This window comes from Neomonachus schauinslandi, chromosome 14 (genome assembly GCF_002201575.2).
Source record: "Neomonachus schauinslandi chromosome 14, ASM220157v2, whole genome shotgun sequence".
NCBI lineage: Eukaryota > Metazoa > Chordata > Mammalia > Carnivora > Phocidae > Neomonachus > Neomonachus schauinslandi.
This window is the reverse complement of record NC_058416.1, coordinates 16,775,363-16,802,492: the sequence shown is the minus strand read 5'-3', so window position 1 is coordinate 16,802,492 and position 27,130 is coordinate 16,775,363. Positions and strand designations below refer to the sequence as shown.

Below are 27,130 nucleotides of genomic sequence, written 5' to 3'. Positions count from 1 at the left end.
TAACCTTTGTGGGGGGTGGGGATGGGGAGGGGAGTCCATACAGTATTTTTTAACAGAATCAGTTGTCATTAATCAGGTATTATATCAAAATTTAGATTTCTAGGTTCTTTTGAAAAGTGGTAGCTTTTGAGGGGTAGCTTAGCTGTGCTAAATAGTGGCTGCCCCCTTAGAAGGGTCTTGTACTCCTCTGTCTTCCCGTTGTACAACCTTGGGCCTACTTCACTCTCTCCCCCTCCCCGTCCTCCCCTCCTTCCCCACATGGTCTTGCTGTGTAGCTAAATTTTTTCTTTACATGGTGTCTGGGTCTCAAAAGTGGGAGTCGTCTGGACTTCCTAAGTTTAGACCCAGAACTGGCAAGTGTCACGCCAAATTATGTTGTTCAGAGAGAATCACAGGGCAGCCCAGATTCGGGGCCGGAGCTGGATTGCGGGTCTATACCCTGAGGGCAAGGATAGCGTGGCTCCTTGAAGGTCACCACACCTTCTACCACATCTGGAGAGGTAGGCTTCGACTTGACTTTATAGGACATAGAGATTAAAAGATTTTGTGCAGACCAACAAGGACTGTATAGTCAGTCAAATTTGGTGCTAATACTCAATTTTTGATAGCCAGGTTCATACTTAACAAATACCTAAATAGCACTTAATCTGTATCAGGTTCTTTTCCAGGTACTTACAAATATTACTTATTTTAGAGGAGGTAAGATGAATAACACACTATTCAAGTAATTACACATGGAATTAATACAGTAACATTGTACCCGTTTTTGAAGAATACATTGCATTAAGCTTTGGAAGATGCCTAGGATCATGTAGTTAAAATAGCTTTCTGAAGTGGTTTTATTATTCTGTTGCTTAATCAACTGGCAATTTTGTTTCCTTTTTCCAATAAATGGTTTGTGTTCAAGAAGTTGTGGGTGGCTCTTACAGTAAATGTTTTTCTTCAGAAGATTTCTTCCCTCTATTTTATCACTTGCAAGCCATCATGAATTGCTTATGTAGTTGCTATTTTAAAATTGTCTTTGATTCCTTGCCCTTATCTCCCCAACTTTGCATTTTACCGCTTCTTTCTCTGTCGTATCTCTAAAGTCTGGCTTTTCCTTTTCCTTTCTACAACCAATTCCTGGCATGGGTCTTTGTCATCTCTTACGTTGACCACTGCAGTCTGCTTCTCTTTTCCAAATGCACCCCAGTTCACCTGTCACTCAGGAACTGTATCACAAGTAGATTGAGCAAGGTAAGATTTACTTACCCATCATCTTTATTACCATTACACTTGAGAAAGTGCTCTAAGACATTTTAGGAATTGGCTGTTAAAAACTGTAATTGGGGAAAAATCTTTTAAGGTGCCATGGTCAACTATTGATACATATATTTTGAGCCACATAGTTCTTAAATTGTTGAACCCTGGCCTTCTGTAAACTGTACCGAGTGTTCTTTCTAAATAGATGACTAAATCCATGAATAAAGAGTTGACATTAGCAAAAAACATGCTTAGTTTGAAAACTGGTCTTTCCCCCCTAGACGCCAGTGAATTTTTTTTTCGGTTATATTTCTTATAATTGTTTTTTGCCAGTAAAACTTAGTCTAGGACGTATATTAGAATTAAATTAGTAGGGGCGCCTGGGTGGCTCAGTCGTTAAGCATCTGCCTTCGACTCAGGTCATGATCCCGGGGTCCTGGGATCGAGCCCCATGTCGGGCTCCCTGCTCAGTGGGAAGCCTGCTTCTCCCTCTCCCACTCCCCCTGCTTGTGTTCCCTCTCTCACTGTTTCTCTATCTCTGTCAAATAAATAAATAAAATCTTTAAAAAATAATAATAATAATTATAATATTCCATCAAAAAAAAATGATTTACAAACACTTTACTACCTGCATAACTTTGGGACCCGTGATTTGGGCTGTAGCGTGTAAGCCACACACACATTCTCTTACTTCCCCCACTTAGAGGTAGACTGCACTGAGTCTGTCACTGTATCGATGGGTCTAAATTCTGATGGGGTTGATGGACTCACAAAAAATGCACTGAGAATTTTCTTTGTGGATTAGCCAGCTAACAGTCTTGCCATACAGTGGGTACTTTGATGTAAGAGCACAGATCTAGTTTATTTAAGAAGAAATTAAAACAAACAAAAGCAGCGTTAAGTTTTATACTGCCTCCTATTGAATTCTATCCTGAGTGTCCTCAACTTTTTCAATGATTTTTAGAACTAAAGGCAGTTCAGTAGCAACTTTATGTCTGAATCTTTGTGTTTTAAATAGTCTTGATAATTGACCTTTTCTTTTGAATAAAAAATTATCATTTATGTAGGCCTTGAAGTGACTTTTACTGAATTAGAAATGTTTAAGTATGATTTCATTTTTTTCTAAAATACATGTACTAATATGCAACTTGCAGGAAGCCTCTAAGACTGTGAATGTTAGAATAAAGATGTCATGACAAAAAGATTGAGGCTTTTCACAAAATGGGGTTTTCTTTCACTCTGAGAGAGCCCCGTTCTAGAGTTGGCACTGGTTTTTCTCCAGACCTGGCTTAACACTAGACCTAAATGTTCTGTGGAAAGAAAAGACATTTTACCAAAGATTTTTCATCAATTTAATGATTTGAAACATCTGAAATTCTACGCCATATTGCAGACGTCAAGTCAGCAATGGGATTATTTATGCCTGTTTCAATTTCAGGAGAGTAGTATTCATCATTTATAAAGAAACTACTGAGCAGCATTTAGTGACAGAGGTTGGTCACCTAGTCCTGGCCTGTGTCGGTCGGCGGCTCCCAATCCTGCCCCATGCGGCTCCTCAGCCGGTTGGCTGGGCTCTGCCAGGTGCCCTGGTTACACCTTGTCCGCTGCTCCCTGGCACCTCTGGCACGGTTTGGGCCTGAACCTGCGCTGCACGTCCCCACTGCCGGTCCTCACAGGTTCCTCCCTTCAGGGCACGGTCTCCGATCTCTGTCCACTAACCGCACCCCAGACCAGCCTTCTACAGCCACTTCAGGACAAGCTCTACATGTGGTAAAGCTAGCTGGTACTTTCTAAGGCATAGGTGTGGGTCTGTTTGCCCCTTAAAAACAGAAATTCCTCATACAAGAGTACATCTTTGAGCAAAGTCTCTGCACTAAGGTCAGAAAATAAACTGTTAAGATATTCATACAAAAGGTCTTCACGTATCCCTAAGGTCTCCCAAACAGGGTTTTGTTTTGTTTTGTTTTTTTAAGGAAGCCGAAAGGAGACAGTACATCAACTGAAAAAATACAGATAGAGTTCTTGTTAAGTCCCTGCTTTTCTCCCTCTTTGGTTTTCCCCATACTTGCTCTGACGAGAATTTGTCCTGTTCCTCTTTTTGGTATTTCTTTTGTTTTTAGCCTCTTTCCACTGTCAGCAAAACAGAACCTAATTTGATGGGAACCCAATTTACTAACATTGCTTGTTTAAATTTGCTCTAAAAGTCTAGTTGAATATTCTTTACTAATTTCTTTACTAACTGAAAAAAAGTATTAATTTAATATGTGTTACCATTACGCTTCATATGCTGCTCATAAATATCCTTTGCCTGGTTCTCAAAAGCATCAATAAGTTTCGTTTCATCAGTTATCAACCCGTGTTCCTCAGGAGAGTATACCGTATAAAGTGGCCTACTACATAAAGTGATAGTTCTAAAATGAAATTAAATAATGAGATCTTATTTGTAAAGTATATGTCTTATTATAATTATACCACTTCCATAGGTTTTATTTTAATCTTTATATCCTCCTCTAAATCTCCCGTCTTTTTTTTTTTTTTTAACAGCAAAGGACAAGGTTGCTCTTTTGATAGGAAATATGAATTACTGGGAGCACCCCAAGCTTAAAGCTCCTTTGGTGGATGTGTATGAATTGACCAACTTGTTAAGACAACTAGATTTCAAAGTTGTTTCACTGTTGGATCTTACCGAATATGAGATGCGAAATGCTGTGGATGAATTTTTACTACTTTTAGACAAAGGAGTATATGGTAAGATATTTATAATCTTTGTTTTTATAATTATCTACTCTTCATTGTACAAGTTAGGTTAAGAGATAAAATCAGAGAAAGGTGTGGTAAGTACGTCCAACTGAAGAGTTTTCTTCTTGTAAAAATGATGGATTTGATCTTCATTCTGTAGTTCCATGGGAATTACTAATTAGCTCAACGTCTTTACTTTAATGTCTCTTGTTTTTTTTTTTTTTTTAAAGATTTTATTTATTTTTTTGACAGAGAGACACAGCGAGAGCGGGAACACAAGCAGGGGGAGTGGGAGAGGGAGTGGGAGAAGCAGGCTTCCTGCTGAGCAGGGAGCCCGATGCGGGGCTCGATCCCAGGACCCTGGGATCATGACCTGAGCCGAAGGCAGATGCTTAACGACTGAGCCACCCAGGCGCCCCTCATGTCTCTTGTTTTATCAAAACAATATTGTTCTTATTCCTATCTTAGGTGATTTTGTTTTTTATTGATAAGATTCAAGTACAGTGAAGCTCAGTGACCAGACAGCACATTGTATAGTCATATGTGTACAGTCCTGGGTGTGTGCGTGTGTGCGCGTGTGTGTGTGCGTGTGTGTGCGCATGCGTATGTGCACGTGTGCGTACACGTGTGTGTGCGTGCGTGTGTAGTACAAAGGGAACCAAGTGTACATTCTGTATGTTTTATTCCTTTTTCTGACTATTGCCTGGTATTTTCTAGTCCTTTAATGGGAACTGGAATTTAGCAAGGATATGTTGGTGAATGAAGCATATGAAAACAATTTGTAAACGAAAGCTCTACACAAACATAGTTTAAGGTGGACCTCCACAAAAATTCTAATGGTAGATTTGTAATCGTTTTACTCATTCTCTCATTTAAATGTTAAGAACACCACGTTTATGGTAAAGATTTTTTAAAGAGCCAGAATATGCCTTCAGTAGTAATTTCTTCGGTAAGTTACTTGTACTGGGTAGAAGCACACACGGAAGGCCAGCGGCGGGATTATCTGAGCTGTATCTCCCGGGGTGCACGCACAGTGGTACCCTGTGTTCACAGCCGACCACCAGCACAGAGGCATCTTCAGGCCTGTCATTAGGCATGCCGGTGATAAATAGAAAGTATCGGTTTAGTTTCTGTATCTTTCAAATTATTTTACTTCAATAATTTCTAGTAATTTCCCCGAGCAGGGAGCGCGATGTGGGGCTCGATCCCAGGACCCCGGGATCATGACCTGAGCTGAAGGCAGACGCTTAACGACTGAGCCACCCAGGCGCCCCGATTATGCTCATTTCTTACTGACATTATCACCTTAGCTTTAAGCCCTTTGTCTAGCTTTTTTTTTTTTTAAGTTTTTATTTATTTATTTGTCAGAGAGAGAGCACGAATAGGGGGAGTGACAAGCAGAGGGAGAAGCGGCCTCCCCCACTGAGCAAGGAGCCCAATGCGGGACTTGATCCCAGGATCCCGGGATCATGACCTGAGCCAAAGGCAGATGCCCAACCAACTGAGCCACCCAGGCGTCCCTTGTCTAGCTTTTTAAATCAAAACTTTTAATTGCCCCTGCAAAGTCGAGAATCAGAAATATTAAAAAGCTGTGGCAAGAACAGCTCAGCTGAGGCTCCCCCAAGCCTGCTTCTCCCTCTCCCTCTGCTGCTCCCCCTGCTTGTGCTCTCTCTCTGTCAAATAAAAAAAATAAAAAAATAAATCTTAAAAAAAAAACAAACTCAGCTGATGCTGAAACTTTGCCCCAATATAAAAACATCATCTTGGAGTACAGAATACAAAAGCATATTAAAGCAAAATGGGAGCTGAAGGAAGCTAGAAGCCTTTTAAATCCTACTGATTCGTGTCTTAACAGGGTGACTGCATTATATTTTGAAGTATTGTGAATACCCCAAACATCAGGCACATCTGCATTAAATGCATAAAAGTGTGGTAGAGGCCTGAGGGTGAGGGCCATCCTCCTGCACCATGCCTTTACCTCCAGTTGGCAGCCCCAGGTCCCGGCTAGTATCCTGCGGGGGGTGGCGGGGGGGAGGCCGAGGCAGAGCCATTGGAATTCCAGCGTGAACAACTTTAGATGTGGAAAGCACAGACACTCAAGTTTATGCCCTTTTATATCCTCTTGCCCGTGGGTTTGTAGAAGAAGCAAAAACTGCAACAGAACAGAAAATAGGTAATTCACTTCTAAAACATATAAAACACTCGAAGAGCAGGAATAACTGATTTCTACTACATGTCCTTACAGACAAATGAAGATAAAGATCTCCAGTTATCATATGTATAGAGAGTAACTGTTTGGCTCGGTATCTCCCCCACCCTGTGCCTTTCTATACTCATCTCCTGTGGCAGCTACGCTGTGCTTTTGTGGAGAAGGATATTGAAGGAGTCTGGTCAGAATATGGTGAAAGCCTTATTTACTCTAGAGGAGTCGTTCGGCTCAGCAGAGCTGAGTGGTGAAGCAGGAGGCCTCAAGTAAGCTCGTTCGTGTCCAGCACTCTGGCCTTTCTGCTGACCAGTGTATAACTAGAACCAAGTTAGTTAAGTTTCATAAGCCCAAAAGGATTTATGAAGTGGGTAGACTACCATAAAATGAGGTGATTGCAGAATAAATAAGACAAAATGATTCCTGCGCCTGGCCCACTAAAAGTATTGTGGCTATTGTTGTTGGAGTTTCCTGAATTCCATTTTTCCTTCATCTTTAGATGGGAGATTTGAACCAGGTAGCATTCCACTTGAGGCCTCAATTAGAGAAACCCGGCTTTCATATGTCATTAATATATTAAGGTTCAGCCCAAGAGTTCATTTGGAAAAAAAAAGGAGTTTTTAAAACATTAGTGTAGTGAAGCCATGAAAAACCAGTACGCTGACGTTTTGTATTTTCTAGAGCAAAGGTCCCTAGAAAAGCAGCAGTAGATTATTAAGAGACAGTGCTGTGGGAACACGGTGGTTGACCTGGCCAGCATCCAAATTCTGGCTCTGTCACCATTATATCCATAGCCCAGGTAAAGGAGTGTGTAGGTATTGAAGGAGATACAGAAAATAAAGAACATGACTTATACTCTCAAAATTATAAGTCCCTTAATATAATGAGAAAAAAAATGCTTTTTTGGAGTCCAAATACCTAGCACCTATATGATTTTAAGCAAATCATTTGATCTTTTTAATTTCCTCAAGAATAAAATAAGGTTATAGGGGCACCTGGGTGGCTCAGTCGTTAAGCGTCTGCCTTCGGCTGGGGTCATGGTCCCAGGGTCCTGGGATCGAGCCCCACATCGGGCTCCCCGCTCCGCGGGAAGCCTGCTTCTCCCTCTCCCACTCCCCCTGCTTGTGTTTCCTCTCTCGCTGTGTCTCTCTCTGTGTCAAATAAATAAAGTCTTTAAAAAAAAAAAAAAGAATAAAATAAGGTTATAAATCATTTAAAGGTTGCTTATATGGATTAAAATCAGTTCATGTATATGAAGGTGCTTTCAAAACCATGAAAAAGCTATACCACTGTGTAAGATTAATGTCCATTGTGATTTTTATCCAAGAAATTAAACCTACAAAGAACTGTAGGGTGTCCCCGAGTGGTGCTGCAGGTCTTCAGAGCGGGGCGAGTCTGAGGTGTGTCAGAAAGCTAGAAACTGGACGATAACCTGCCGAGCGTTCTGAGCCTGAGAAGACCCTTGAGGACTTGTCACGATCTGGGTGGATGGGAAGGAGTCACCAGAGCAGGGTCATGAAGGTTAGAAATAAGCAGAGCTTGCTTTCAGAAGCGGTGAACAGACCAGTGGGGAAGACCATCCCATCTTGTACGCAGGTCCCCTGCTACGGGAACGCAGAGCACTCCTGCGACACCTTCCATAAGCCCAAATGGCCTACGGTGAAGAAGCACTTACCATGCCTTTGTATGGAAAATTTTTTGAGCGTTCCCAGACCCAAACAGGCTTCTCTAATACCTAAGGACACATCTTGCTAACAGATGCACGACACAAATGGAGACAAAGCCCAGAGGCTCACAGACACCGTTCACAGCTGGGGCTGCTGCTGGGGTGCCCAGGGTGCTTCCCGGGGAAGGAGCCTGAGGTGCCGCTCACGCTGCCCCTACGGGGCTTGTGCTCGCTGGCTGCAAACACACACTCGGTGCTGTTTTTGCTTTTGCCTTTTTTCGTCAAAGCAAAAATCCTCTTCGGGTTTCTTTTGATTAGCAAAAGCAGGTACTAATGTAGGTCTTCCATAAAAGCCAAGTGGTCTGACGCAGACTTAAAAAGCAAGGGGTACCTGTACTTGACAAAGAAGTACGCATTTTACTCTTCTGAAGTGTACAATTCAGCAACTTCTAGTATATTCACCGAGTTGTGCATCAGTCACCCGATTCCAGGACATTTCATCACCCCAAAAAGAAGCCCCATGTCCATGAGCAGTCACTCTTCATTCCTCCTTATCCCAAAGCCCTGGCAACAACACATCCACTTTCTAGCTTTATGGATTCGCCTTTTCGAGACATTTCATAGAATGGAATCATTCCATACGTGTCCTTTTGTGTCTGGCTTTTTTCACTTAGCATAGTGTTTTCAAGGTTCATTCGTGTTGTTGCATTATTTTTATGGCTGGATAATCATCTGCTGTATGGGCCTACCACATTTCCACTCATCAGATGGACATTTAGGTTGCTTAAACTGTGTGGATGTTATAAATAACACTGCTATGAACATTCGTGTACACATTCTTGTGTGGACACACATTTTCAGTTCTCTTGGGTGTATGTACCTTGGATTGGATTGCGTTTGCTGTTGCTGGGTCACATGATAATTCTGAGTTTAACTTTTTGAGGAGCTGCCTCAACTCTTTGCAAAGCGCGTGCACTTTGTTGTATATTGTATAGTCCCACCAGAAGTATTATATATTCCCACCAGAAGTAAATGAGGTTTCCACTTTCTCTACATCCTTGCCAACACTTGTTACTGCCTGTGTTTTTAATATAGCCACCCTAGTAAGTGCAGAGTGGTGTCTCATAGTTTTGTTTTGCTTTTCATGTACTTATTTGCATTTGTATATCCTCTTTGGAGAAATGTTTATTCAGGTCCTTTGCCCATTTTTTATGTGGGTATTTGTCTTTTTATGGTCAAATTGAAGAGTCCTTTATGTATTCTAGACACGGGTTATCCTTTTAGATACATGCTTTGCAAATATTTTCCCTCATTCTTCGCGTTTCCTTTTCACTTACTTGATCTTCATTGCTTAGTGTATTAAATCTACTCCCTGTGTCATGATTTTCAAAATGCTCCCTATCAGTGCACACTCACTTCCATTTACAATGATAATTGGATTCCTTGCCAGGCTGGTCTCCTTTCTGTGAGCTGCCATTCTCGGTCCTCACCTTGTTTATTTCTGCTCTGCCTGCCTCTCATGAACCTCACTCTTTCTCTGCCTTTCTAGATTGCACCCAGGCTCTCAAGGCCACCCACTGCTGCTTCACCTCACACTGATTCCTCTCTGCACCCTATTCCTATCAGACAAGGTTTCCTTAATCACATAATTTATGGTATTTCATTATGTGCTGACTTTCTTTGTTCTTTAACAACATGAGCAGGACTGAATGAGTTGCAAGCTCCCTGGGGCAGGAACTTCATCTTCCTTTTCTTTTTCATTTCTTTCAGTGCCTACATGATTTCATTCAGGGCACAGATGAGATAGAATAAACCCACACTTAATAAATGGATGTGCCCATTTTGTCATTTTTTACCTGAAATGTTACACATGAAAGAACCATGTTTCTCATTTCAGTAGGAGTTCAAGTAGACCGGGGTCCCGCCCTCTAGGACCAAATGAAGCACATTGTTTTAGTGTTCAGAGCCCCATTCTTTGCTAGGAATAGGGACTATGGATACAAAGGATTAGCTTTTCTGTTGTTCCCTGTCTAAACGCCTTTTTACTGTTAACGTTAGAATACCATAGAGAGAGGTCGTCATATCCAGAATTCTGAGAAAGCAATGTCAGTGGGCCCTAGAGATTGCATGCCCAGGGGAATATGTCTTCACAAGTACTTCTATCAAATATTTTAATAAGGAAGCCCATACTGATATTCTGGGGGAGTTTTTGTACAGCCAAAACAAACTTCAAGAAAATCCTCAGAGTTGTTTCGTGCAGTTTTTATAGTATCATTTCTCAGTAAAGAAATAATGACTCATCTATGGAATACTAAAAGGAACCCAAATTTTAGATTATTAATTCAAGAGACTCTAGATGGAAAATTAATGATATTTATATCTCATAACAAAAAGAAAAAATAATCCATGAAATTAGATTTCCCTTCTTTGCTTAGAAAAAGCTACATTTAGGGGCGCCGGGGTGGCTCAGTCATTAAGCGTCTGCCTTCGGCTCAGGTCACGATCCCGGGGTCCTGGGATGGAGCCCCACATCAGGCTCCCTGCTCTGCGGGAAGCCTGCTTCTCCCTTTCCTACTCCCCCTGTTTGTGTTCCCTCTCTCACTGTGTCTCTCTCTGTCAAATAAATAAAATCTTAAAAAAATACAGTACTTGAAGACTGTTGTCTTCAAATTTAGTTAACATTGTTTTTATAATTGGGTATCCTTAAATAAGCTTGCATTAACTTTAAGAAAACAAAGTCTGGTTTTTTTTCTAAAGTGTGCTACATGCATGTTCAGAGTGCAATTTAGAATTAATTTTTACCTCCTTTTTTTTCCTTTCCAGGATTATTATATTATGCAGGGCATGGTTATGAAAACTTTGGCAACAGCTTTATGGTCCCTGTTGATGCTCCAAATCCATATAGGTCTGAAAACTGTCTATGTGTACAAAATATACTGAAATTGATGCAAGAAAAAGAAACTGGACTTAATGTGTTCTTGTTGGACATGTGTAGGAAAAGGTAAACTGCCTCATCTTTGTTAAACAAAGCTCATCGGAGTTAGGTAAATATCAGCCTTGACAGTGAAATCTAAGGCAAACCTAGGAATGCTAAGAAGCACTTAAGCTTGTGAGTTTGTAATTGTGAGATTGAAGCTGACCAAGAAGGAAACTAGAAGGAAATAGGTTTTCTCTATATGTAGTTAATTACGTTAACCTTTTTCCTATTTGTTATAGAACAAAAGTGAGGAACTGAAGGGTATGGGTATTTATTCATACTCCAGAAGGTTCAACTCTTCAGAATGCCTGTAGATGTCTCTAGTCATCACTGCAGTTATTTCTCCAGAAATTGACAGAACGCATAGAGGTGGGGCTTCTGTCAGTCCTGGTCTCGCAGATACAGAAAGTGTAGCCAGACCAGGTGTTTGAAGCTGTTTGTCACTGGATTACTGAGAAACAGAACCAGTGATTATTCCTCTCAGAAATACAGTTTTGTGCTTGCTCAGCATTTACCGATCAGAAACCATTGCTAGAGTTCAGATGTAACTCCAGTTTTAAAGCTAACCAGAGAAAAGATGATGTGACTGTCTGCTGTCTCAACAGCAGAGGAGCCCTAGATTATTTGGGGTAAATATGTACCTGATTTGATAAAGGAATTTTGAATCTATAATCTTAAATTATGTATAATAGAATAGTGTTATCAGATTTCACCTCTTCATTATTATTTATGCTCTCTTTAAAATGCTGTTGAACTTTTTTCACATTTGTGTCTGCCCTTCTCCCTCCTCCCTTTTAAACAGAAATGACTATGATGACACCATCCCAATCTTGGACGCGCTAAAAGTCACCGCCAATATTGTGTTTGGATACGCCACGTAAGGAGGTTTTACATTCCTGTTCGAGATACCTTCATTTTTCGATGACTTCTTTTTGATTATAGATTAGAAGCCTAGATATATCCATAGAAATGTAGGCATAAATTTTCATCCTTGATACTCTGGAAAGGATAAATGAGTTAAATAATTGCCTTTAGCTCCTCATGTCTTGGCATCTTCTTTTTACTAAGCCCCAGAGCATTTAGCTCCTGCTGAAAGGTCAGCTCTGTAATGAGGGTGTCATGCGAGAGGCAGAGAAGCAAATGAGGCTCATCAGTGTTTACACAAGCCCCATGGGGCAAGTGTTTACTTTTTTAAAAATTTCTGTCTTTTTGCTGTGTTTAAGGTGTCAAGGAGCAGAAGCCTTTGAAATCCAGCATTCTGGGTTGGCAAATGGAATTTTCATGAAATTTTTAAAAGATAGATTATTAGAAGACAAGAAAATTACTGTGTTACTGGATGAAGTTGCAGAAGGTAAAATAAAAAAGAGAGAGCTACTCAGGGTTCTCTGGTAATTATTTTATTCCTACTGTTATTGTGCAGGTTTGGAGTTAGTATGTATTTTGATAAAACAGTTTTTTCTAGAACGTTCAGCACTCCTGTTTCATTCCTTCCTCCTTGTCTCCCTGGTGACTGAGCTTTGCGCCATCTGTGCAGCATGACTCGAGCTGCAAGGCTGGTCCCGGGCACGGCTGAAATCAGTAAAGTTTCATCCTCAGAGCTCTGTGCCTCATCTCTGCCTCGGGCCTGGTGCGGCCCTGTCAGCTTCTTTGCAGAAAACCTTGTCCAGAGAGCAGCCTCTCCCAGGATCAGACAGATCCAACTTTGCAGAAATTTTGAGATTCGGGTGGAAAAGGCTGGGTTCATTTTTTTCTTGATGGACTTAATGGTTTTTAAATTCTGCTTTCAGGACATGACCCTAGAGGGCTAACATCATGTCTTCCATTTCCTTCTGTTCCCTTTCCTTCTCGGGATAATGTTATGCTCCTGTCAGGTGCCAAACAAGTACATATCCTATTATCCCGGTAGACTGCCAGGTATTTTTTGAAATGCCATTTTAAAAGCCATGCCAAAAGGCAATCCTTTTGCACACCAGCCCGTGAGAAATGGAGTTTCATGGGTGTTCCAAAGATGGCAGGTGGAGTATAAGGTATGTGAGTGTTTCACTAAGAGCTGTGAGTCACTTTGTTTATTTTCATGTTTTTATCAGTGTAGATCTTTTAGCTGGATCACCTGACTTAACCACTTTCCCATTTAACATAGCCAGCCAGAGCTTTGACCTCCTCCCGCCATCCTGCTTCACCCGGAAAAGTTCTGCTTTTATCTGGTTTTTACATTTGGCTTCTATTTTAAGAATAGATTCTTCTATTTAAGAATCTTAGTTTTACTTCTTTTTTTTCCAGATAAGTAACTACATACCAAAGACCAGATATTATTACTTTATAACTTTATTTATTAATAATTAATAATATATACAGAAGAGAAACTGTAATTTGTTCATATTAAAGAATATGATAAATATGGCTTTGTAAATTTAAATTGACATTTATCAGTAGTCACAAGTCTTTGCCTAAAACATGTTGAATGAAAACATATTACAGAGCATGCATGTAGCATAACATTTTTGTTAGTTCAAAACCTAAAACATTAGGGGCGCCTGGGTGGCTCAGTTAGTTAAGCGTCTGCCTTCAGCTCAGGTCATGATTCCGGGATCCTGCGATCAAACCCCGCATCAGGCTCCCTGCTCAGCGGGGAGCCTGCTTCTCCCTCTCCTCCCCAGCCCATGCTCTCTATCGCTATATCTGTCTCTCTCTCTCTCAAATAAATAAATAAAATCTTTAAAAAAAAAAAAAAACTAAAACATTAGCATAAACTACTTGCCTGTGCCTGAGTGAAAATTAAAATATGCATGAGAATATATATACTACATTGGATAGTGGTTATTTTGAGTCGGGGGAGATGAGTGGTGGTGCTTTAGCCATATCAGTGGTTATAACACATTATTTCCTTTCTTAAAAATATCTGAGGTAAAGATGGCATGATATCTTACCTTTTTCATAGATACGTAGTCATTTGTTTACTAGATACATGTATTTCTCAACAGAGTATAGACATAAAATTATCATGGCTACCCTTTCAGTAAAGAAATATACTTTCAGGGGCACCTGGGGTGGCTCAGTTGGTTAAGCGCTTTTGGCTCAGGTCATGATCTCAGGGTCCTGGGATTGAGCCCCATGTCGGGCTTCCTGCTTCTCTCTCTCTCCCTTCCCCCCGCCACTTGTTCTTTCTCTCTCTCTCTCTCTCTCTCTCAAATGAAAATCCTAAAAAAAAAAAAAGTATACTTTCAGTTCTTTGTGAATTTTAAGGCTTAGAATATTAGGGATATGTTAATAGAATTATGGAAGATAAAAGCTAAAAGGGGGTCTTTAGAAGTGGCCTGGCCCAATATTTTTCTCTGTTTGTTCATTACTTTGAACCTTGCCTGGCACATAATAGGTGTTCAGTAAAATAGTTGTTGAATGAGTGAGTGATACTGAGAACATAACTGGATTTGCAGGAGAGTTCTTGACCTAGGTATTTAAAACATGAAAAGATTGTGGTCTTAATACTTATTTCTTATCTTTTAGATATGGGTAAATGTCACCTTACCAAAGGCAAACAGGCTCTAGAGATTCGGAGTAGCTTGTCTGAAAAGAGAGCACTTACTGACCCAATTCAGGGAACAGCGTATTCTGCGGAGTCTCTGGTACGGAATCTGCAGTGGGCCAAAGCACATGGTATGGTGAAGCCTGGTTCTTATGAGGTTTTTCTATAACATGTTGTATTAAATCATGAGGTTTTTTTCCTCCTGGATAAATAGTTTTCCTCTCAGTTTTGTAGTGAAAACATTTTAGCCTGGTGGGCAAACCCAAAACTAAACAACTTATCTAATATACAGTCCCTTAGATTTTATTATATTGTGAGCTGTTGGAAGTATGCTATTTGAAAAATCAGACAGGCCTGGGTTCTCATCCTGTCTCTACCACTTGATAAACATGTTATATATAAATGGGGACAAGAAATAATACTTGGGAGGGTTGTTGGTATTGAATGCTATCACACATGTAAAGGGACAAGCATGCTGGTCAGTAAATACTATCTGCTCATCAGTATTACTGAGTATTCTCTCTTTTCAACTCTTGAATAAGTGAGTCGGTGAGCAAGAAAAGAGGAGGTGAGGTGGAAATCATATCTATAACTTAATTACCTTTGGTAATTCTATGTGATTTAGTGAAAAGGTAAGTTTAAATTATTGACTGAAATGAAGATTTTGGATTTTCTCTGAGTCCCAAATATCTGTATGGTGAATCCCTTATTGTAGATAATTGAAAATTGTATTTGGTGAACTTCTATATAAAATCTTTCTTTTCATAATAGTCTGTTCTCTAAGATATATTTTTGGTTAGATATGTTAAAGCACATTAAAATATAAAATGCCATAAATATATTGTCTTGGCTTTCCAGATAATTGGATAAGTAATTGAAATTGATTCTTTTCCTTTAAAAAACCTCTAAACAACAACAGTAACAAAATCATGGTGGTAAAGATCAATAGTAAAAAAACACCTTTTATGAAATGAAACTAAGGGAGTGTCTCTTTACTTGGTGGATGAGATGCTGCCCAATTCATGAATTGCCTAATAAAGCCAATTAGATCTTCAAATTAAAAAAAAAAGAAACTTTAGACGTGGGCTGGTCCAGTATTTTTCAGTTTGCTCATTACTTTGAACCATGCCTGGCACATAGTAGGTGTTCAGTAAAATTGTTGTTGAGTGAGTGAGTGAATGAGTGATACTCAGAACATAACCGCATTTGCAGGAGAGTTCGTGGCCTAAATATTTAAAACATAATGAAAAGATTGTGGTCTTAAAATAATACTTATTTCTTATCTTTTAGATATGGGTAAATGTCACCTTACCAAAGGCAAACAGGCTCTAGAGATGTGGAGTAGTTTGTCTGGAAAGAGAGCACTTTTTTTTGTAACAGATTTGGCATTTTTTATGTTAAAGAGCTCATGCAAAATGGTAAAAGGAAAAACATTAAGACTCCCTCAGTTAGGGGTGCCTGGGTGGCTCAGATGGCTAAGCGTCTGCCTTCGGCTCAGGTCATGATCCCAGGGTCCTGGGATCGAGTCCCACATCGGGCTCCTTGCACAGTGGGAAGCCTGCTTCTCCCTCTCCCACTCCCCCGCTTGTGTTCCTTCTCTCACTGTCTCTCTCTGTCAAATAAAATCTTAAAAAAAAAACAAAAACTGCCTCAGTTAATCATCAAAGGATGCAAATTCAGCCTACACAATTGAGAATATATTAATAATTAAGAAATAAATATAGAAAATGGTAGGCTTAAGTAGTAATTAGAGAAAATAAAATTAAAATTATGATAGTGTAGTTTTTCCTTTTTAATCCCATCAACTAGGTAAACACTTTGAAAATTAATATTACCTCATTTTGGAAATGTTATGGTGAAATCTATTTATATTCTGTATAAATGGAGAACGTCACATGTGTGAGGAACCATCGAGCAACTATATCTAATAATGTTTAAGCATTAAGTACATATGTATAAGAAACACTGACTATGATAGAAAAATAATAAAACCCAGAAATATTATAGATATTCAAGAGTAGTGGAATTGTTCAGAGTAACAAATACTCAGTGACACTATGCTTTATTAAAAACTATTTTCATGAAGATTAAGGCAACGGTGAAAATTTACCTACAATTGTATGGATACTTTTGATTACCACTGTAAAAATTACATATGCAGAGGGACGAGAACTGGAAGGAAATAGTAAATGAAAGATTTTTATTTGCTTGACCAGCAGAATGTGGGGCTTTTTCTCTTTCTTTAAGTGCATGCATGTGTGTTTGTGTGTCTTTGAACAATGTGTTAGTTATAGAACATTTTTAAGCGAAAGCAAAAGCTCTCACTGTTATTTTGCCCCATAAAGAACAATTGTCCGTTGCTTAACAGAAAACTTATCAAAGCGCTCCTCAAGGGATTGTTTGTAAGTTGTTCTTTTTGCTCTTTTTCAGAACTCCCAGAAAGTATGTGTCTTAAATTTCAGTGCGGTGTTCAGATTCAGCTCGGGTTTGCTGCCGAGTTCTCCAACGTCATGATCATCTACACAAGCATAGTCCACAAGCCACCCGACGTACTGATGTGTGATGCGTATGTCACCGATTTTCCTCTTGTAAGAGCCCCCTTTCTTCTTTGATCCAGAATAGCACAGTGTAGCCTCACTTACTAAAGACTAAACATTTGGAAACTTAAAGTTGATGGTGAATGTAAGGGAAATATGAATACCTATATATTCCATTTATATAAATATTTATTTGTATTTTAGTAACAATGGTGAAAATATTTAAAAACTAATCCCTAAAATACCTTAAATTTATCAAATTTAGGAATGTCTAAAGTTCACCCAGGAAGGAAGCCTTTAATTTCCTTTACCCTAAGTAGGGTATCAAATATGAAGAAGTAACATGGTAGTATATTGGGAGCATAGAAATTTAGTTCTGTTTTTCCGTAAATTAAGATATGATATTTATTTCATGTTGGCCTAAAGAAGCCAATAAATATACCCCTCTTTCCTACATGAGTGTAGTAAATTGAGAAGTAAGCAAGGAGCAAGACAAATCCAGAACATCACCTTTGCTACTGATAAAGACTTCATGGAGGACACTGCTTAGTGTGAGAGCAAATGGTCCAGCACTGAACCCCAGAATTAGACAGGTCTGTCTACCAGCCGTAACAGCGCTGGACTCAGATGGGCCTCCTGGGCATTGGGCAGGGCAGAGCCTGAGGCATTCTCTCAGACGTTCCAGAACAGATCTCCCGCTCTTACCCAGGGGTTGGCTCTTAAAGAAGGAAAAGGGAAGGACTGCTTGTACATGTCCATTTATTCTTTTTAAATATATGAATCATATAAATCCGCCCGCACCTTCCCAAAAGTGATGAGTGAGCAGGGTGAGAATCCAGGAGTCACAGTCTAACGGGGCTGGAACTTAAAAGGAAGCTTGAGAGGATTAAGAAGTGTTTGTAGGGATAGTTTGAAAGTAACTATCCTTGCAGAGCTAACTTTTTAAGTGTATCTGTGCAGAATTTGGAATTCCTGTTACACTCTAAAATGTTGTTTTTATTATTTCTTTAGTCCTGTCTATGGGCTTACCTATTCAGGCCAAAATTCATAAGAGGACAATACCTGTTAAGATATTTTACTGTCATAGACAATGTTGTGACTCTAATTGATTTCATTAATAACATCCACTGATTTTCACAGGACTTAGATATTGATCCAAAAGATGCAAATAAAGGGACGCCTGAAGAAACTGGCAGCTATTTAGTATCTAAGGATCTTCCCAAGCACTGCCTCTACACTAGGCTCAGTTCGCTGCAAAAATTAAAGGTTAATACTTTTCTTGTTTATTAACTACTGACTTTATGAACGTGAAAATTCATTTTGGCATGTGACAGTTGTATTAGTTTATAGATGAACTGCTTCACTGGGTATTAAATTGAAGTAGAGATAAGTGATACACAGTGAGTCTTATCAGTGACCCTTGTCATATTCTCTTCTGTCCCTGGCAATGGCCTGAGGATTTTTGTGTGAGAGTACATGTGATTACTCTCCATATTGTTGAAAAGTTAGAAATAAAGAGCATAGTCTGCTTTTATTTTTTATTTTTATTTTTTTTTTAAGATTTTATTTATTTGACACAGAGAGACACAGCGAGAGAGGGAACACAGGCAGGGGGAGTGGGAGCGGGAGAAGCAGCCTTCCCCTCGAGGAGGGAGCCCGACGCGGGGCTTGATCCCAGGACCCTGGGATCATGACCTGAGCCGAAGGCAGACGTGTAAAGACTGAGCCACCTAGGCGCCTGCATAGTCTGCTTTTAAATACCTTCGCATCTCCAAATAATCATCTCCTAGTTAAGGAACAAAAGACAGACTATTGTCACCCTGTTTATAGCTAATCTTACCTACAGTCTCCTTTGTCTTTGAAATAACCTTATGATCTGATTCAGTTATACTTCTCCACGTAGGACTGTGGATTATTATTTCATGTTTTTTAAAACAGCTAAACTTTTGGCCTAGGTGTAAAGCCAGGTTTCTTCATTAAAGGATCATTCTCCATCTCCACTGGTAGGGAAGGGTAATTTTCCCAAACCCCACTACTTGGAAGATGCCTTTAAACTGTTCATCCGGAATACAGTACAAGATCTCTGTGATTCTGGCTTCTGTCAGTAGCAAGAACTTTAAGTACTGGATGAGGGAAAGGGAAGGTGATTATAGCTGGCCTTTCTTCGTGTGGGGAAGGTGCAAACGAGCCTTGAGGATTTGGAACCTGGGAAAGGAGAGTGAGAGTGTGTGTTGTTGTGTGATCACGTGTGTATTTGTATTTGTCAGTATTACTCTAAGATTGATATGCTTTCACGGTTGATAAAAATAATTCTTTTCCTTTTCAGGAACATCTGATCTTCACAGTCTGCCTGTCATATCAGTACTCAGGATTGGAAGATACCGTAGAGGAGAAGCAGGAGGTGAATGTTGGGAAACCCCTCATTGCCAAACTGGACATTCACCGAGGTTTGGGCAGGAAGACTTGCTTCCAAACTTGTATTATGTGTAATGGCCCTTACCAGAGCTCGGCATCCACCTCAGCGGGAGCCGGCCATTACCACTCGACTCAAGACTCATTCCACGGTGTTTACCATTCGCACCTTGGTAACTCCAGTAACGTCTTGCCCTCAGATGGCTGTCACTGCAGCCGGATGGCAGATGGATTCATTTCAAGTCACCACACCCACCAATATCCATGCCAGTTTGGTAGGAGCAACGTGCCGGTGGAGACAACTGATGACATGCCATTCAGTCTCTCTGAGGGGCTCCGGATTTCTGAAAAGTGACCTCCTTGTTTTTGGAAGTTATCGTAATTACTAGAAGCCTCGTATATAACAGCACTGACATGAAGGGAGGCATTATGAAAAAGCAAATATGTATTTGTACAGAGAGAAGATTAGTCATGCTATTTCCTGGCAAACCCAGGACTTTGAGGTGTTGGAATTATATTACCCACGGACTTCCTCTTTGTTCTCTTCTAAGAGTTGGTGAATTGGTTGACTTGTTCTGTAAGAATGAAGGATGGATGGGTATACGTTTATGTGTTTATAGCAAAAATATTTTCATTTTGAGCACTCTGAAGTAAGTACAATGGGAATGGCATTGTAGAGTAAGTCATTGTATTTTTAGGATCAGGAAAAAAAACCTTGGTGATCATCAGGCTTAACCTAGTTTCATCAGTGGGAGAAACAGATTGAGGCATCTTGTTTACGTTAGAGCTGGCCCCAGAACTGAGACCTCCAGATTTCTGTTCCAGTGTTTATTCCACTACACACTGCTTTCCCGACAGGTTTTGAGATAGGTATTATTTTTGTAGATAAATTTAAAGATAATATATGAATATGCATGTCTGTATATAATCTAGAAATGTACAAACTTTAATTTGTGATTATAGGACTTTACTGCAAGTGTTAGTTAAGATGTTTATATATAAATCTTATGTAGAACAGGCTGAAGTTTCTTGTTCCTAAGGCCATGAAAGCACATGGAGAGGTGATGAAATATTTGTCTCTGTTAGAGCAAGACAGCAGGATAATTCTCCTACTGGATAATCTTGGCAGCTGCTTATTGAATCTTACAAACACTGGATATGTCTTCCTTGATAACATTTTCTTAATGAATTTTACTGGCCTTAAAAGAGAATCTTACCACCTTTTGTCCTACCTAAAGCAAGTTAAAAAGGCAACTGCCAATAACAAAAATATTGAATTAGTAATTTTAGAACATTCCACAGAGGAAATAACCAGGCCCGGATGGCTTCACTGCTCTATTCTACCAAACATTTAAAGAATTAGCACCAGTCCTTTGCAAACTCTCCTCAAAAATGGAAGGAGGAAGAACACTTCCCAGCTCATTTTATGAAGCCAGTATTACCCTGATGCAAAACCAGGTGAAGACATCACAAGAAAACCAAAGATCAATATCTGTTACGAAGGGACTCAAAAGTCGTCAACAAAATACTAGCAAACTGAGTCTAGCAACATATGAAAAGGATTATACACCATGGCCAAGTAAGATTTGTCCCAGGAATGCAAGGGTTGTTTAACATCCAAAAACCCATGTCCTATGCAAACGATTCTCGTTATTCACAGTGGTTACTGTCTAGGAAGTCGCTGTGAATACCGAACTAGTGAATGCAGAGCCATTGCTCCTAGGGGAAATGTGTGTGTATTCATATCTCAAGTAGATCCTGAAAATAATTTATCCTGGTATACTGTTTTATTTTACAAAAGAGAAAATGAGGTTCAGAAACATTAAGTGACCTTCCTAAGGTCACGCCACCCCACTAATAACTGCCAGAGTTGGGATTCATACCCGTCCAACTGGCCCCAGAGCCAAAGCTTTCATAGCCCTGCCTCTGCCCCCTCATCTTCTGGTCATGTCTGGGGGTGGGGGCTGAAACAGGAAGGCAAAAGCCATTGTCTTGTTCGCCCCCGCTGGGAAGATGCATATGGAGAAACTCAAAATTTTCATGGGTCTGCACATACCTATGAATGATCATAAAAGTGGTGACAGTTTGTTTTTTTTTTTTTTAAGATTTTATTTATTTATTTGACAGACACAGCGAGAGAGGGAACACAAGCAGGGGGAGTGGGAGAGGGAGAAGCAGGCTTCCCACGGAGCAGGGAGCCCGATGTAGGGCTCGATCCCAGGGCCCTGGGATCATGACCTGAGCCGAAGGCAGGCACTTAACGCCTGACCCACCCAGGCACCCCCGTGTTGACAGTTTTGATTTGGGGATTACAAACAAATTTTACAAATAAGTTGGTAAATTCACAAGTACAGACTCATAAATAATGAGAATCAATTGTCCCATGTTCATAAAGGACAAAATTACTACATTGACTTAATTGTCTTAACAGTTGCAGAAAGAACATTTGATAAAAGTCAGTACCCTTTCATGATAAAAATACTTAACAAACTAGGAATAAAATGGAAATTCCTCAATATGATAAAGAGCATCTATAAAAAGTCCACACCTAACATCATTATTGGCAACAGACTGAATGCTGAATGTCCTTGTCCCCAAAATCAGGAACAAGACGAGGATGTTCACTCTCACCCCTTTTATTCAACATTGTACTTGAGGTTCTAGCCAGGGCAATTAGGCAAGGAAAAGAAGTAAAACTATGTATTCACAGATGGCATAATCTTAGTAGATAGAAAATTCTAAGAAATTCATTTAAAAACTACTAAATGAGTTCACCAGGCTGCAGGATAGATACAAGATCAATATACAAAGATCAGTTTTATTTCTATGTCAGCAGTGAATGTTCTGAAATTGAGATTTTTAGAAATTCTATTTACAGTAGCATCAAGATGAATAAAAGCTATGCAACATTGTTGAAAGAAATTAAGACCTAAATAAATAAATTTTTGTTCATGGATTGGAAGACTTTACATTGTTAAAATGAAAATGCTCCCCAAATTGCTCCACAGGGTTACTGCAGTTCCTGTCAAAATCCCAGCTGGCTTGTTTGCAAAAATTGACCAACTGATAAAATTCACATGGAAAATACAAAAACCAAAATAAACTTGAACCAATGGAAGACTCACACTTAAGCAATTTCAAAACTTAACTACAAAGCTACAGTAACCCAGTGTGATATGGCACAAAAAAACATGGATTAAGGGAATATAAACTATAACTGAGAATCCAGAAATAGGCCTATAATGTCTATGATCGATTGATATTTGACAAGAGTGCCAAAGCATTCAATAAGAGTAATCTTTTCGGGCGCCTGGGTGGCTCAGTTGGTTAAGCGACTGCCTTCAGCTCAGGTCATGATCCTGGAGTCCCTGGATCGAGTCCCGCATCGGGCTCCCTGCTCAACGGGGGGTCTGCTTCTCCCTCTGATCCTCTCCCCTCTCGTGCTCTCTGTCTCTCACCCTCTCTCTCAAATAAATAAATAAATAAAATCTTAAAAAAAAAAAAAGAGTAATCTTTTCAACAAACAGTCCTAGGACAACTATAGCCACATGCTAAAGGATTCCCCTCCTCACGGATTTCAGCCCAAGATGGATCATCTACCTAAATGTAAGAGCTACAACTGTAAAACTGACAAGAAAACATAGAAGCAAATCTTTGTGACGTTGGACTAAGCAATGGTTTCTTATATACAACACCAAATGCACAAGCAACAAAGAAGATAAAATTGGACTTGCTCAAAATGAACTTTTATGTTTTAAAGAACACCGTCAAGAAAGTGAAAAGACACCCCACAGAATGGGAGAGTTTTTTGAAAATTATGTCTGATAAGGTACGTGTATCCAGAACTTTTATAATAATAAGCCATTTATATACTAGCACTTAATGGCGGTTACCGGAGAGCAGTAACCAGTGAACTGTCCGACGGGCCTTCTGTGAGGATGGAGAAGTGCCGTGTGTGCCCGCCCCCGGCCCCATGTTGGTACCGGAGCAGTGGACGCACAGCTAGTGGCTTCCATATTCAACTGTGCGGCTGTTCATTCTGTATATTTGAATTTTTTAAACATGTATTTATAATTTTAAAACATTTTTTAAAATAACAATTGTGTAAAAAAATTTTTTGAATAACAATTGCGCATTTTTTTGTGTCTCTTGTATCAGCCATGCTTTTATTTTAGTTGACTTCTTATGCCAGTTGCTTTATAACATTAGCAGAGGATTTTATTTTTTAAAGTTTTTTTTATTTATTTATTTGACAGAGACACAGCGAGAGAGGGAACACAGCAGGGGGGGTGGGAGAGGGAGAAGCAGGCTTCCCGCGGAGCAGGGAGCCCGATGCGGGGCTCGATCCCAGGACCCTGGGATCACGACCTGAGCCGAAGGCAGACGCTTAATGACTGAGCCACCCAGGAGCCCCAGCAGAGGATTTTCTACATCAGTACAATTTAGGAAGGGTAACCCATTGATAACAATTACAATGGGAGGAAGAGATGAGGATAGTAAAGTCTCACCTAAATCCAAAGCTAGTATTTGATTCTGGGGAAGGGATATTTTCTGGAAAGTAACAAAAAATTCTAAAGTTAACAATTTATAAATTACATGTTTTCTGATTTAAAAAAGTTAACACATGGATCATCAAATATAAAACATGAAAGTGGTATCCATCTGAAGGTGAACAGGTCAAATCACAGCCTTGAGAAGGAAAGTCTTTGAAGGATACTGACACAGAAAAGGGACAGTAGACTTTTCTTTTTCCCCGGTGTTTATTACTTTTCATACCTCTTCCTTGCACACAAAGCAGCCATGAGGTGGTCTCTTCGGTAGTCAAAATTATTAGACTCAGGAAATCCAATCATGTAGCCACAGCTCAGATAATTGATACATTGATGCATAGATCGGCACAAGTTTAATATCAGGATGAGATCTGATTTTTTAACAAAAGGCCTCATAAATTTTAAATTGTTTCCTCTTATTTGAACATTCCCCTAGTATTTATTTTTTTTTAGAGATATTATCTATTTGAGAGAGAGCACCAGCAGGGAGGGTGGAGGAGGTGCAGAAGTAGAGGGAGAAGCAGGGTCCCTACTGGGAGCCCGATGCGGGGCCTGATCCCAGGACCCTGGGATCATGACCTGAGCCGAAGGCAGACACCTAACCAGCTGAGCCACCCAGACGCTCCTCCCCTAGTATTTATATACTATCATTGCTTTTAACTGTTAACTGATGCCAAACACTCGGAATTTACACATTACTTTTAGGGGCGCCTGGGTGGTGCAGTTGGATAAGCATCTGACCCTTGGTTTTGGCTCAGGTTGTGATTTCAGGGTCTTGAGATCAAGCCCTGCGTTGGCTCTGCACTCAGTGTGGAGTCAGCTTAAGGTTCTCTCTCCCTTTCTCTCTGCTCCTCCTGCTCATGTGCTCGCTTGCTCTCTTTCAAAAAAATAATTTTTTTTCCAAATAATTTTTTTAAATTTATATATTACTTTTGTGCAATTTCGATCTTTTTCTATTTTGACATTGTAAATTTTATCCAGGCCTAACTAAAATATATTTTTTAATATTTTCCTTTGAATTATATGACCTGTTTCTCATACTGATAAAAGATTAAGTAGTAAAGAAAAAGATACCCAGAACATGAGAATGTTGTATAAATGTATTTAATTTTTTTGCAATTTGACAGCATTAAAGATATTTCGGCGTCAGACACACAGTGTGACGTTAGGAAGGAGGAGTCGGCTCATTTCACCACCCAGCAGCAGTGTGGTTTGAAGTGTGGGCTGCAACTTGTCCATGCTTCTGTTCCCTTATCTGTAAAATGGGGATGAGGATATAACATCAGAGGGCTTCTAATACTGGCAGTACTGAGACGGTAAGTCCTTTGAAGAGCCTGCTCTTTGAAAAGGCTCGTCATCCTTCAAATCTGGCCTTCTCAAAACCATACCAGTCAGTACGCACACAGTATGGTGTGTATTACTTGTTACCAAGGTGCTTCCTACAAAGTACTCCTCATAGTACTGGCAATGTAGTCTTCTTTTTTTTAAAGATTTTTAAAAATCTGAGCCACCCAGACGCCCTGTAGTAAGTATTGCCTTCTAAAATAAGTTGCAATTGGGGTGGCTGGCTGACTCAGTTGGTAGAGCATGCCACTTTTGATCTTGGGGTTGTGAATTCAAGCCCCATGTTGGGTGTATACCTTACTTTTAACAAACAGTAAAAATTAAAAGTGTTTAAAAGTTGCGGGCGCCTGGGTGGCTCAGATGGTTAAGCGTCTGCCTTCGGCTCAGGTCATGATCCCAGGGTCCTGGGATCGAGTCCCGCATCGGGCTCCCTGCTCCTTGGGAGCCTGCTTCTCCCTCTGCCTCTCTCTCTCTCTCTCTCTCTGTCTCTCATGAATAAATACATAAAATCTTAAAAAAAAAAAAAAAAGTAAGTTGCAAGTGAATGTTCACCCCAAAATCACTTTTCAAAAAACATGGAAATTTAACGTCACCAATTACTAGTATAAAATACATTGTGTCTACACACAAAGACAATTGATGAGCAGTATTTCTCTGCTGGGATTATTTGTCTTTGCTTACCTGGATTTTCCAGTTTTTATACAGGAAACAGCTGTTCTATAATTTGCAGATATAGATACACGCATTGTATAATGTAAATATGCTAAACTTCAATACTTTTCATTCTACCTGTTACAGAGTAGCTAAGTCTAAAGTAACTACCAACAAATCTGAAGTAATTCCCAGTTTTTTGCATCATGTTCGAGTTTTGTGGAACAGCATTTAAGTCGTAGGAAGGGTTGGCTGAGTATTCCTACATTAATAAGTTGTTAGCACCAGGCTTTGACTATTTTTTTTAATTTTGAAACACTTCCAAACTTAGAGAAAAATTTCAAAACCAGTACAAAGAATTCCCGTATTCCCTTCACCCTGGTTCCCCGTGTTAACATATTTCCATGTTTTATCATTTTGTCTCATAAATGTGTGTGTGTGTATATATATATATATATATATGTACATATATATGTTTCTATGTATATGTACATACATCTACAAATGATATTTTTCCCGAGCTGTTCAAAAGTGTTATCTTTTTGCCCCTAAATAAATACTTAAGTATGTACTGCCTCAAAACAGGAACATTCTCCTACATAACCACAGTACAACTGTCCGGATGAGACAGGATGCCAGAACCTCCCTCTGCTGGAGCCCAAACACTGGGAACCACAATCCTTCCCTCGTCTTTCCCTTCTCTCACAGATCGTGACCTGTGATCTTTGTCCAATGTCTAAAAACTATTGTTTCATACTTTGTGTATAGCTTTCTAGTTAAGGTGGGAGAGTGAATCCAGTCCTATCATTATATCATGGCTGGAAGTGAACATCCATCTATCTGTAAGTGATTTTTAAAGCTAATCACATAGTTGAAAATAATTTTGGATTACTTTGCATATATTGCAAGAAACACCACTGTGGGCAAACTATTCCCTTTCCTATTTGCAATTCCACCCCCAAACTGACTTTAAAATTTTTTTTCTCCGAACTCACTTTTTAAAAGGCAGCTTGCATCCATTATTTTGTAGAGTAAGTGGTTCATCAACATTATCGAATGAATACATGGGAGCCTCAGGTGTACATGTTTATGCAAAGGAAGGAAAGCAAGCTTTTGGGGTGGAGTGTTTCACATTCTACATGCTACATACAATCATTTTACACACAGTCTCATTTAACTCTAAACAGCCTTGCAATTTGTAGATGAGGAAATTGTTAGGTTAAATCAAGACGTCAATTCACCGTGGATAGCTGACAAGTGGCAGAAGCAGGATGACTCATACCCAG

The 27,130-nt window shown here is 39.7% G+C and overlaps 1 protein-coding gene across 1 annotated transcript in view; it reads left to right on the top strand.

The window, feature by feature from the left end:
• Window positions 1-21,450, top strand: part of MALT1 (MALT1 paracaspase) — a 56,822-nt gene extending 35,372 nt beyond the window's left edge. Inside the window, exons 9-16 of the mRNA XM_021686226.1 lie at window positions 3,787-3,990; window positions 10,674-10,851; window positions 11,630-11,704; window positions 12,051-12,178; window positions 14,332-14,481; window positions 16,781-16,938; window positions 18,028-18,153; window positions 19,214-21,450. Coding sequence (XP_021541901.1) covers window positions 3,787-3,990; window positions 10,674-10,851; window positions 11,630-11,704; window positions 12,051-12,178; window positions 14,332-14,481; window positions 16,781-16,938; window positions 18,028-18,153; window positions 19,214-19,654 — 1,460 coding nt within the window. The 3' untranslated portion in view covers window positions 19,655-21,450. The remainder of the gene's footprint in view (window positions 1-3,786; window positions 3,991-10,673; window positions 10,852-11,629; window positions 11,705-12,050; window positions 12,179-14,331; window positions 14,482-16,780; window positions 16,939-18,027; window positions 18,154-19,213) is intronic.
• The last annotated feature ends 5,680 nt before the right edge of the window (window positions 21,451-27,130 follow it).